This window comes from Mustela nivalis (assembly GCF_964662115.1).
Source record: "Mustela nivalis genome assembly, chromosome: 18".
Lineage (NCBI taxonomy): Eukaryota > Metazoa > Chordata > Mammalia > Carnivora > Mustelidae > Mustela > Mustela nivalis.
Window position 1 is genome coordinate 45964284 of NC_139037.1, and position 13013 is coordinate 45977296.

Consider the following 13013-nt stretch of genomic DNA (forward strand, 5'->3'; position numbering starts at 1 on the left):
AGGTCTTCCTGGAGAAGGGAACAATTTTTTAAGTAGCCAAGTTAAAAGACTTTGTGTCTGCATCTCCGTATAGCCTAGTGTCCTCTCCCCCATATGTGGTGTTCCTCGCCCCTTGTAAAGGATAATGCTGGGGCACAGGAGTGCCAGTTGAGCCCCATCCCTTACAGGAAGTACCTCAGAGCCTTATGAATGGAACACAGGCTGCAAGAGGAGGAGGAAGTCCGACTAGTTTTGAGATCAGGAATGAGGCATCTGAATGTGAGATGGAACCAGAATTGGTGGCTAGTTAGGCTAAATGGGACCCTGGAGTGCCTCCCTCTGCACTCAGAGCACAGGGGAAGGCCCTCCCATCTCTCTGGAAAGTCCCCTTGCTGGTGCACGTGTTTGGCAACAGCACCCTCTGCTGGCCTCTCTGAGTAATCTGTCTTGAATGTAGTTAGCACCTATGGGCTGTGGCAAATAGGCCTTTAGGTCCCTTATTCCAGCAATGCAAATGGGAAGTTATTTCTCTGCTCTGGTCCACAGTGTCTGGATCATTGCACCAGATCCTCACAGATCTCCGTTACTTCCGGCCCCTTACTCATGCTTTCCCCACTCCCGCCTGCTACCCGAAGGATAAAGGAACTCAAGCTACTTAGTGTGGCTTATGAGGCCCTGTGTGCCTGACCACTGGTGACCGCTCTGGCTTCATCTTCTGCTGCTCCCTCTTTGAACTTCAGATCGGTGGTTTGTTCTGGGGGAGTCACAAATCTCAATCCAAATGCCATCAACTCTGCTTCAGAAAGTGCACATGGACATGGAATTTTGCATTAATATTCAAAAGGTTCTCAAATCCTTTGCAGCCCAACAGTGGCCTTCCAAGTTAGAACACTTTTATTCCCTGACCACACCAAAGTCCTTGCAGTAGCCAGAAATATCCATGCCTGCCTTTCCCTCTGGGTCTTTGCCTTGCCCTGCTGCCTGAAACCTTCCTCTTTAATTCCTGCTCATCTTTTAGGTCTCAGCTTGGGTGTCCTCTCCTAAAAGGAAACCTTCCCTGACCTAGGCTGGGGTGGACAGACAACCCCGTCAGAGTCGAGGCCACTCAGGGTGGTCACTTGTGGTATGTCTGTCCACTTTGTTGGTAACACCTGAGTGAGTCACTACCCATCACCTAGAGTGGATAGGTACCAGGTTGTCACTCTCCATATCTGCAAATTCTTCTGGTCCTAGAACACAGTGGGGAATTCTCTTATCTCACCACCCATCTCATGCTAGCTGGGGGTTGGCTTTGATCACAGCAGCAAGAACCAAAGCTTAGTAGGTACTCTTTGAGGTGGTTAAGGAAAAGGGAATGAATTGGAGCCTAAACCAGAACACAAATCCTCAAAAGGCTCTGGACGGAGCCCATCAACCATTCAACTGTCCATCCCAGAGGTAAGCACGCCAGACTCTCAGTCCCAGCAGTGAACAGGTTGAACAATGGTTCAGATCCTCCTGGGAGTTCAATTTCTTGGCAGGTCATATGGGGGCGGGGTGGGGGGCGTGGAAGAGCCTCTGACCCCGACGCCCTTTCCGTTCGCGGCGGCGGCGAGGGGGCGGGACCTGAGGAGGACACGCATGCGCATAGGAAGGTCCGCCTTCACCCCGGAACTGTTGTTTTGGGTTTGGCGGAACACGGGGTCCCACAGAGTGTGCCCAGCCGGAAGTGGCCGCTGAGGGCCTGGGGCTGGGGTCAGCGTGCGGAGCCTACCGCGGGGGCTAACTAATTAGGAATCAGGATGGAGGCCGTGGCGACCGCAGCGGCGGCCAGGGAACCCGATGAAGGTGAGATCCTGGCCTCGTGGAGGCGGCGGGAGGGTGGGGTGGGGTGTCTTTGGAAAGTGATTCCCCGTGGGCGCGCAGGAGGACTCCTTACAAGGGGACACAGCAGCCCTCGGGTTTACCAGCTCACTTTGCCACTTTGTGGAGATTAATACCTCTCCTGTTGCGAACTGCAGCGCTTTACCCCGTCTCCTCGCCCGAAATTAAGCCCCTCCAAGTTCCAGGCCAGCCTTTACCCCGTGCCAGGCTAACTCTCGGGTCACCAGAAACCTGCTCCCTATCCCGTCTGAGTCTCAGTCAACCCTGCTTCTCAGTTACCCCCCCTTGCATGGCACTTGACCCTTCCCTTGCCCAAGGCTGACCTTCCTCCTGACCCACGCAAACTCTGCCTAGTCCAGATTTACAGCTCCCCCATTTACAGCTCCCCTCATTCTCATTCCCCTTTCCCCAAAGACCACAGTGCCATCGGCGTCCTCGAGTCCTTAATCCGTTTCTGAGCTCCCTCCATCTCTCTCCTTTGCATTTTCAGTCTCTTTATTTCTCCCGATGCCTTCCCGTCAGTATCTAAAACGCTATCATTTTAGCTTCTCTTGAAATTTCATCCTGCTGCTTCAGAGTCGTCCCAGGAGGGGCGAGGTGTGGTTGGGAGGCTGGCTGAAACGTCCCTGGCCAAGAATTGGTCATTGTTGAAGCTGAATGGTGGTATCCGGGATGGGGTGGGCATTTCATCCTGTTCTCTGAATCTCTGCATGTTGGAAATTTTCCATTTTAAAAAAATGTTTTAATCTAAAAAAAAACCTGGGGCTCCTGGGTGGCTCAGTGGGTTAGAGCCTCTGCCCTCGGCTCAGGTCATGATCTCAGGGTTCTGGGATCAAGCCCCACATCGGGCTCTCTGCTCAGCAGGGAGCCTGCTTTCCTTCCTCTCTCTTCCTACCTCTGTGCCTGCTTGTGATATCTGCCTGTCAAATGAATAAATAAAATCTTTTTTAAAATAAGGTAAAATTAAAAAGAAAATCTGTCTCTTGGTTCCATGTTAGGTATCTTCTCCAAAGTGTCATGCACACCTGCCTCCCTTTCTTCACCTCCCACCCATTTGCAGTCCAGCTTTTACCTCCAGAAACTTCTCTGATCAAAGTTGCCAGTGGCCCCTCCCCCCTGTAGTTAAATGGAGTCACTCACCCCATTCAGCTTTTCTCTTACTAGGCTGCTTGAAGAATTCGATGCCATTGACCCCTCCAACCTTCTTGAAAGTTGTCCCTTACCTTCTTTTTTCTTTTTCTTTTTTTTAAGATTTATTTGTTTTAGAGAGAAAGGAGGAGAGAGTAAGGGAAGGAACAGAGGGAGAGAATTTTCAAGCAGACCCACCATTGATAAAGGAGCCCATAACCCGACTCCAGGCTCCATTCCAAGTGCCATGAGTTCATGACCTGAGCTGAAACCAAGAGTGGGACGCTCAACCTACTGAGCCATCCAGGCGCCTCCCCCGCCTTGATTTCTGTGACACCACTCTTCCCTTTCTCTTCCTCTCAGGCTCCTCCCGCTCAGTCTCTGTCAGTTTTCTATGGCTGCTGCAGCAGATGACAACAAGCTGGAGGGCTTAAAACAAGAGAAATTTATTCTCTCACAGTTTTGAAGGCCTGAGGTCTGAAATTGGTACCACAAGTCTGAAATCAGGGTGGTAGCAGGACCATGGAGGCTCCCTCAGAGGCTCTTCCATCTTCTGGTGGCTCCTGACGTTCTTGGCTTGTGGCCACATCACTCCCATGGCCTTCTCTTCTGTGTATGTCCAGTCTCCCTCGGACTCTCTGTTATGGACACTCATTGTGACCCACCTGGACAATCCAAGATAATCCCCCTATCCCAAGATCCCTAACTTCACATCTCCAGAGACACATTTTTTGGCCGTCAGCAACCACACAGGCTCCAGGAATTAAAGCATGGCTGTCTTTCAGTGGCCGATTTTGTATTGTGGCCTCCGTCATAGGCTTCTCCCCATCCAGTTTGGGCTCTTTCCTAGCCTACTCTTCTCATCCCTCACATACTTGCCTTGCCCCCCTAAGACCTCTCATTTACTTCGGCTTTGGTTCCTGTCTTGGCAATGCCGACTCTGTAGCTCTGTCCCCAGCCCTACACTTTCTTTCCGAGAAGTCTCCAGCCCCACAGACCTGGAGTCTTTTAGATGCTCCCTGTGGATATGCCCTGCGCCCAACCTACCTTCCATGTCCCAAACTGGCCTCAGCATTTCCCCCACCCCCAGATCTGCTCCTTTTCCATGACTGTCTCAAGGATAATCTCACTAGACCCCAGACCTGAACTGGATGCATCCCTTGTCTCCCACCCCAAAGCCCCATGGCTTGTCTCCTCAGCCTCCTGAACATCGTTCTAACCACCACCCCTTCCTGTGCCCTCCTGCACAGCCCCTGACCTGGTCCAACTCAGTCTTCTCTGGTCTCAGTGATTACAACCCTCTCTGACACCCACTACCCTTGTAACCCCCACCTCCTCCCTCTTCCCTGTCCCAGCCAAGCTGCCCAAAGGACTTGCCTGTACTTTCTGTCTTCTATTTCCTGCCTGCTCAGCCTCGCTCCACTTACCACACCTTTTGAGAGACAGCTCTCAACAAGGTTTGCCTGGCACGCAGCTTGCCTGTTACTACCTCCCGTGTTGTCTTTGACTGTCCTGGCTCCCCCATCACCCTGGCTATTCTCTGAGGGCAGGCGTTGGGCTGCCTCGCTTGCTCCCATGGATCCTCAGCGCAGCCCAGCTGGGGCCTCGCACACATTTAGAGTTGCTGAAGAATGGTTGGGTGAGTGTGTGAATGAGATAGAAAGAGAGGGAATGAACAGTTTAGTGGATGTGTTAGTGATTTTGTGAACAAATGAAAAGGCAAAGGATTGTGTGAGTCAGTGAATGAGGTAAAGAACCAAGTAAATATACCAAGCATGCTCCTGCCTCAGGGCCTTTGCACTGGCTATTCCCTTTTCCATAGAACTCTTTTCCCCAAAAAATGTCACGGCTCGGTCCCTCACTACCTCAGGTCTCTACCGAAATGTCACTTCTTTGGCAAGGTCTTCTCTGACTGTCCCATTTAAAATTGCAGCCTGGGGGGCGCCTGGGTTGCTCAGTTGGTTAAGCAACTGCCTTCGGCTCAGGTCACGGTTCCGGAGTCCCGGGACCGAGTCCCACATCAGGCTCCCAGCTCCATGGGGAGTCTGCTTCTCCCTCTGACCTTCTCGCTTCTCATGCTCTCTCTCACTGTCTCTCTCTCAAATAAATAAACAAAAAAAAATTTTTTTTAAATAAATAAATAAAATTGCAGCCTGGGGCACCTAAGTGACTGTCAGTTAAGCGTCTGACTCTTGATTTCAGCTTATGTCATGATCTTGTGATTATGGGATCAAACCCCATATCTGGCTTGTGCTCTGCACCGAGTCTCCAGATTCTTTCTCCCTGTCTCCCTCCCCATTTGCCCCTCATCGCTTTATTTCAAATAAATAAATTTAATTAAATTGCAGCCTGCCCCCCACTGACCCCATTCTCACCTCCTTCCCTCTTCATTTTTCTACAAAACTCTTGGAACCACCCACCAGACTGTGCATTTGCTAACACATTGTGTGTTTTCAATAATTATGTTTTTCATGGTCTGTGTCCCCCACTAAAATGTCAACTTTGTGATTAGTCTGGTATCTTTGGGACCTAGAACAGTGCCCAGAACATAGTAGGTGCTCAGTAAATCTAAGACGAGTCTTTTCCACCTACTCCACCTCCCTCACACTCCCATCCCAGGACTGACACATCTCTCCTACCCCCACAGACTGCACACAGCCCGGTTCTGGGCATTGGGGAGAACCGAGCTGGACGCTGGTCCCACCCAAACCCCAGGACAAGGTGGAAGCGACAGAGGGACCACCAAGGGCCCCGGATGATGACTCCCCCGGGCCTGAGAATGCGGCGGTGAGTGCCATGCTGCGTGCTGTGGCCGCCAGCCGCCTACCAGTGTGCAGCCAGCAGCAGGGCGAGCCTGACCTCACCGAGCGGGAGAAGGTGGCCATCCTGGGCCAGCTATACCATGAGAAGCCGCTGGTGTTCCTGGAGCGCTTCCGCACAGGCCTCCGCGAGGAGCACCTGGCCTGCTTTGGCCACTTGCGCGGCGACCATCGTGCAGACTTCTACTGTGCCGAGGTGGCCCGGCAGGGCAGTGCCCGACCTCGCACCCTGCGTACCCGCCTGCGTAACCGGCGCTACGCTGCCCTGCGTGAGCTCATCCAAGGTGTGGGGACAGGAGGGCTGGGCGGGCAGGGAGACTGAGGCAGAGGAAGTAAGGAACTAAGATGCAAGAGTGGAGACATGGACAGAGGTCTTGAGATGAGTTTTGAGACAGGGATACAGGGAGGTTGAAACAAATGTGAAGCCATGAGGCAAGATAGGTCGAGACAGACAGGATCCAAGGGAAGAGAATGGGACCAGTAGTGAGAAGGGTCAGAATTCAGTAGATGACACAAGTGCAATTTCAGGTCAGTGGGCCACAGACACGGAACCCAGCCCTGTGGTCAGTGGTTACCCCTCAGGAAAATGAGATTCTCTTTCTCACACCATACATAGAGGCACTGAGGAAATCCAGGGGAGTCTCTCTCTGACCCTGGGGACACAAAGGCCCTCTGAAACAAGGCACGCCTGTGAAAGGCACAATACCTTCTTGACCACAGTATCGTTATAAGCATCTTTGTGACCAAAGACACTAGAACTAAAGTGGAAGGATGAGAGCAAATGAGGCAGAGAGGGAGTGAAGTTCTGGTTACCGTGAAGATGTAGGCCCTAGAGCCAGGGAGATGAAGAGGGTGGGGCGCAGTGACAGGGAGTGAAGGAGGTGGGAGGGAGGAGGGATGAATGAATGGGGGGTGAGGTGACAGATATGGAACCCAGGAGGGACAGGTGGGTGGAGGCAGAGCGATAGAAACAGAACCAGGGAAACAGAGGGAGAGGAACAGCATATGGTGGGAAATACCAGAAACAGAGAGATGGGTAAGAGAGGGGGCAGGACAGGATGGCCACAGACCCCAGTGCTGCAGAGGCTGGGATTCTGGACAGATTCTGGGCAGATTCTCACCCTGGGCTCTGAAGGCGGGGCTGGGGCCAGTGTGTGGGAGGGACTGGGCAGGCTTAATGATTTTCTGAGGAACAGAGCCACCTGCAGGAACAGGCAGCTGGAGGAGATGGGAAGCAGGTGGGGGGGAAACCAAGCCCACCCAAGGGATGGCTACAGGGGAGAGCACTCTGGGGAGAGGTGAGATGTGGGGTCTGGAAGGCTACGGGGCCCCCTGATCTGGCACATGCACCTGTGTACACAGACAGCCACACGTCATCTGCATCTTGGCTCTGGTGTGCAGGACCCCTGCACGCTGACTTGGAGACACTCCTAGACACACGCAGGAGGGTGTGCACACCTGTGTAACCAGGCACGACAATAGGGCCAGGGTGGCCACAGCTGAGTGTGCACACACAGGAGCACACGTGCAGATCCGGGGCTGATAACCCACACACGCTCAGATGCACGCGTGCATACTCGCAACCACGTGACCTCAGGTTCCTGCGTGTTTTCTCACCTGTCTCACTGTGCATGCCACGCTTGCCCTTGTGCGTGCATGGCTTCCTACAAGCATGGTTGTGGACATGCATCTGCCCAGACAGGCTCAGCCCACACCCAGACCCCTGAGCCCGGGCACACCCTTTCTCCATGCAGGCGGCGAGTACTTCAGTGACGAGCAGATGCGGTTCCGGGCCCCGCTGCTGTACGAGCAGTACATTGGGCAGTACCTAACCCAGGAGGAGCTCAGTGCCCGTGCCCCGGCCCACCAGGCGCCCAAGCCCGGCGCTCTTGGCACCCCTGCCTGCCCGCTCTCTGACCTCCTGCTCCAGTCCTACCAGGAGCGGGAGCTGCAGCAGCGGCTGCTCCAGCAGCAGGAGGAGGAGGAGGCGGGCCTGGAGGAGGAGGAAGAGGAGGAGGACAGTGATGAGGAAGGTGAGGGCCCGTACCAGGGGGCTCCCAGCTGGCCCCTGACCTGTAAGAGCAGACCTCACATCCCTCCCCTGCCTGCCCTGAGTGCCCAGGCTCTTCCCAGTCCTTCCAGCGTATCTGTCCCCCACTCGAAGGCATGCAGCAGTCGCTTCCTGCAGGCCCCTGCTCATGCCATTCTCTCTGTCAAGAATGCCTTCCCTTCGCCACCCTCCAGGTATCAGCTCCTGACCCTGTTCTCCAACCTCCAGAGCACTGTATTGTCATTGTGTGTTTGGCATGTGGCCCGGAGGGCAGGACCGGGGTTGTCTTGGTCACCACTGTGTTCGCAGTGCCACCAGCACAGAGGAGGCAACTCTCTGTGGCCGTGTGTTCAGCCCCTCCCCGAGTGTACCACTCACACTTACCCCCCCACCCTCGACCCCACTGTGGTGTCTGCCCCTACAGACCAAAGCCCCAGCAAAGACTCGGAGTCCTGGGTACCTGACTCAGAAGAGAGGCTGATCCTGCGGGAAGAGTTCACCAGCCGGATGCACCAGCGCTTCCTGGACGGCAAGGACGGGGACTTTGACTACAGGTGACCCAGGCCCTGCCCTGCCCCCAGCCCAGCACCCCACGGCCCTCGGCCCAGCTCAGATGGCGTAAGGGAACCTGAGATGAGTGTGTGTCCTTGGACTAGCTTTGTCCATCTCTGAGTATCAGTCCTCTCACCTGAAGAAGGGACTGAGCAGAGCTGATGGTCGGTACTCAAAAAAAAAAAAAAAAAAAAACATATTTCTATTCAGGTGAGTGGTGGTGGCCTGTTAGGATGCCACCACCCCAAGCCCTCCAGGTTTCCCCAGGCACGCCAGCTGCTTCCTCACGCCCCGCACCTCCTCGCTGCAGTAGGTAACCACTGGCAGGGTTGATGCCTAGCATGGAGGGGCCTGTGGTGGCCGCGTAGTAGTGACCCGCCACCGTGACCCCAGGGCGAGACACAGCCACTGCTCTGGGAAGGCAAGAACACAGAAGAATGAAGTATCGGAATCAGAGATAAAAAGCCAAGGCAGTCTTGCCTGGTAGGTGTGCAAGCCAAGGGCCTGGCTTCAGACCCAGCCCCAGCGATGCACGAACAAACCAACCCTCACCAGTTGAGTGGGGGGTGCCTGCCTGAGCTAGGGCCACCTGGCTCCGGAGGCGAGTCTGGCTATCCACCTTCCAGCTGGCTTTGCACCTTTCAAAGCAGGGTGCAGAATCCCTGGGCCATGGGGAGCCCCCAGAAAGCCAGGTGCCCATAAGGAAATTGGGCCTAGGGTGAAGATTAGGGTTGCAGAGGGACCAAAGCCCATCCCCCCTGGAGGGCAGCTGCTGGGAGAGGGGCCAGTGGGTCCCTCCTCTGTATTCAGCCACCATGTGCCAGGCACCTGCTATGTCCAGACTCTGGGGATAAAGCAGTGACCAAAGCCAATGAAAGGTTCCCTGCCCTGATGGGAGTTCCACTCTAATGAAGAAGCAAGAGAAGTATGTAGCATCTGGTGCTGACGGGCCATAAAATTAAGGCAGGGTCTAGGGGTGGGGGGGTTGGGATGAAGTGGCCAGGGAAGGCTTTTGAGCAGGTGACGTCTCAGCATAGACATGCAGAGTGTTGGAGGGTGGGGCGGACAGCATGAATATCTGGGCTCAAAGTGTTCCCAGCAGGGGGAACACCAGTTGCAAGTGTCCTCCCACAGTTTAGGATCACTTGTCACCTCAGGGCAGACACTTCTCGGCACTGCGTTTCGGGCCCGATTGTTCTTTGTGTGGAGCGTTGACCTGTGCGTGGTAGTAGAGGCATCCCTGGTGTTGAGCCACTCGGTGCCAGTAGGAGACCCCACTTGAGACACCCAAAACATCTCTAGTTGTCCCCACATGTCCCTTGAGGGCCAGGATCTTCCTGTTTGAGAACCACTTTTTGGGGAATGAGGGTCTTCCCATCCCCCCATCTTCCAGCTTTTTGAGAGAAACCTTAAGTTTTTGTGTAAAATCTCTGCTTTGGAAAATGTTGCCCTTTGTCTGAAGCCCTGAGAGGTTCCATGCCTGGCCCTCTCCGCGGGGGGGCAGCTCCCACTGACAGCTGCCAGCATGTGGCCTTTGACCTGGGGAGCCCCAGCTCCTCTGAAGGGTGAGAAGCAGCGAGGCCGGGCCCACAGAACCAGCCCCTGACAGCCCCCTCCCCCTGCAGCACCGTGGACAACAACCCCGACTTCGACAACCTGGACATCGTGGCGCGGGATGAGGAGGAGAGGTACTTTGATGAGGAGGAGCCTGAGGATGCGCCCAGCCCAGAGCTGGATGGGGACTGATGGCTGTGGCCGCCCACCCCGCCCGTGACTCCGTCTAGGGGCCAGCCTTGCTGGCTCTGGTGCCATCCCTGCCAACTCCCTGCCCCCTCTGCGTGCGGGGTTCCCTACCTTGCCCCCCGCCCAGCTCCACCTCGGTCTCTCGCTGTCTCTCTGGCTCACTCGCTTTTTCTCCCTGCCTTTCTGTCTCTTGCTTTCTACATCCCTCTCCCTCTTTCTGCACCTCACCATCTTTCCTCTCTGTCTCTCTCCATCCCCTTCCCTGTCCCTGTGCCTTTGTCCCCACGACAGGGCCCAAGCTGAACACCCCCCCTTGACTGAGGCCAGCAGGCCCTTTGTAGCTGGTGCCCACCAAGTGGACATCAATGCCCAGTGGGGTCCAGGTGAGCCCCTGGCTTCACCCTGGCCTCTTCCCGTTTCTCCCCCTCTGTGCTGACGCAGCCCATGCCTCCTTGCTCCCGGTTCATTCCTGTCTCCTTCAGCCCCCACTCCAGGCCTCTGGTTTTTCTCACCTGTCTGCTCCCATTTCGGCCTCCATGCTGCCTCTGGCTCTCTATCTGCCCCTCAGCCTTTTTTTCTCTGGTCTCTGTGTCATCCCCCCACCCCACCGGCCTCGCTGCTGAGGAAGGCGGCCTCGCTGGGCTGGCTACCAGCTGTCACCTCTCCCTCAGGACCCAGACTTGGGAGGGGGGCACAGGGGCAGCACCAGGGCCATGAGCCTGCTGGCTTGGGTGTGACCGGAGGGGGCATGGGAAGGGGGGCTCTCCCCTCTCAGCCCCACCGGCCCCTCTCTTTCCCCAGCCACAACGTTCCTTCCTTCCCTTCTTCCGCCTCCTTCTCCCTCTCCTGTTTATACTCCCCAAATATGCACAGGCTGTTATCATGGGTCCTGAGTCATCCCACACACAGCCTGCCCCAGCGTCCCTGCCCCCCAGCTGGCCACACGGCCCGCCCCACAGAGCCCCCTGCTGCCCCAGGCTAATGGGAGCCAGATGGCCTCCCAGTGACTCAGCCACTGGCCTGTGGGAACCCAGGCGTCCCGCCTTCCCATGCCCCCACACCCGGCTCCTGCTCCCCTAGTAGACAAGCATACGGAGAAAGGCTCAGCTGCTTGGGGAGGGCTGTGGGTCACAGGTCAGAGAGTGGGACCTGGGGACCCCTCACTCCTGGGAGACAAAATGATGGCACCCCACCATAGCCAAGCCTGAAGGATCCTCAAAACCACTTCCTCAGGCACACGGCCCAGAATAAGAGGGAGATCCTGGGGCCACAGCTTTTGACCCCTGGACCTCAGCTCTGCCCTCTGGGTCAGACAGGACTAGAGCCAGACACAAAGTGAGATCTGGAGGATGAGGGACATTTCACACCGAGAGACTGTTCAATATGGGAGCTTCCAGTTCCTGAGCAGTCCTGTCCTTTGCCAGGCCTGGTGCCACACAGAATCCTCCAGACAACCCAGAGAACTGGGGACTTGCCTCCACTCGGTAGGTGAGTCAGGGGAGGCCAGAAGGGAGATGTGAGTTGCTCCAGGCTGCATGGCCAGTGAAAATGAAACTCAGGTCTAGAACCTCACAGGTCCTATAGACCCTCCTCCTGGGCTGCATGTCAGCCATCAGGTCAGGGCCACCCGGAGCAGACAGATGCACAAACTTCCTCAGGAAGACCGAGGAAAAGGCAGCTGTCAAGGGTGATACCAGCAACTAAGCTCCGGGGGGAGCCTCTCCCTGCACATGGGCTTGGAACTGTGTCAGGGGCATGGAAGTCGGCGCCTGGACCAGAACCATTGCTCCTGTGTAGCTCGTGCCACCCGCACTGCTGCCCTGGCTCCTGGGGAAGCCCAGGACCGTGCCCTCAGCCAGGGGATGAAGGGTGTTTGCCCGGGTCTGTGTGCGCCCCCACAGGCCCGGAGAGCTCTTCCAAGGCAGGGATCCCCCCTGCATGCTGTGCGCCACTCTCTTCGGGCTGCCACTGGATCCTCAATGTTGTTTGTGATATATTTTGCGGGACGTAGATCTGTTACATAATAAAGTGATGAGAGACAGCAGCAGCTGAGTCAGAATTAGGGTTAGTCAGATGGCAGAGACGGGAGCCTCAGCGCGGAGACAGAGGTGGGGCCAGTCAAGAGGGACTGTGGGAGACACACCTCCCCCCCGCCGACAGCCCCCATGGCTTCGACCTGGAGGTGCCCTGGGGTGGGGTGAGGGGGGGTGCCTGGCCCAAGGCGGGTCAGGGCTGACGGAGAGGCTGAGTCAGGGAGGGAGGGCCTGCTGGGGGAGAGCCCCTTCGTGAGCATCCGGCCCCCACCCCGTCTCTCCTCCTGACCAGCCCTGCTGGCTGCCACCCACACCCCTTCTGACCCCCCTGCATCTCCTGTCCCTCTCTTTCTCTCCCTCCTCTGCTTTGCCTCGTGCCTCTGTGCCTCTAGCTGCCTGAATCTTCCATCACTTCCCACCTCCCTTCTCAGCCCTCCACTCTTCCCCCAGCAGCCCTGCCCAGGAACTCAGCCACCCCTCTTCCTTGCCTCCTGCTCATCCCAACACACCGGGTCTCTGAGCAGTGGTGACCATTCCTGTGCCTTCCTCCCAGAGTCTCCACCCCATTTCCCTCCCTGCTGCCCCTGGCCTGCCCCTCACCCCATTGGCTAGCCCCTCTTTTCTGTCTCCCAGATCCTGGGAAGCCCAGTGAGGATGTCCAGGTCAGAGGGTCACTGGTGGCCCCTGGAGCCCAGGAGGAGGGGTCGCCGCCACAATCCCATCCAGAAAGGGGGCAGGAAGGGGCATTGAGGCTGTGGCCTGTCTGGCCAGAAGGAAGTGTCTGTGCTGTGGCCTGGTCACCCCCACCCCCAGGACCTGCCGGGCCGCCGCCACCGCCCCCGGGCT

General features: G+C 56.3%; 1 protein-coding gene across 1 annotated transcript; it reads left to right on the forward strand.

Annotated features, from left to right (window-relative positions):
• The first annotated feature begins 1579 nt into the window (after positions 1 to 1579).
• On the forward strand, positions 1580 to 12178 carry CCDC97 (coiled-coil domain containing 97). Its single transcript, XM_082709375.1, has 5 exons — positions 1580 to 1806; positions 5618 to 6073; positions 7544 to 7822; positions 8264 to 8393; positions 10017 to 12178. Exons 1-5 carry the CDS (start codon positions 1761 to 1763, stop codon positions 10135 to 10137), a joined length of 1032 nt encoding a protein of 343 aa, XP_082565501.1. The 5' UTR covers positions 1580 to 1760; the 3' UTR covers positions 10138 to 12178.
• The last annotated feature ends 835 nt before the right edge of the window (positions 12179 to 13013 follow it).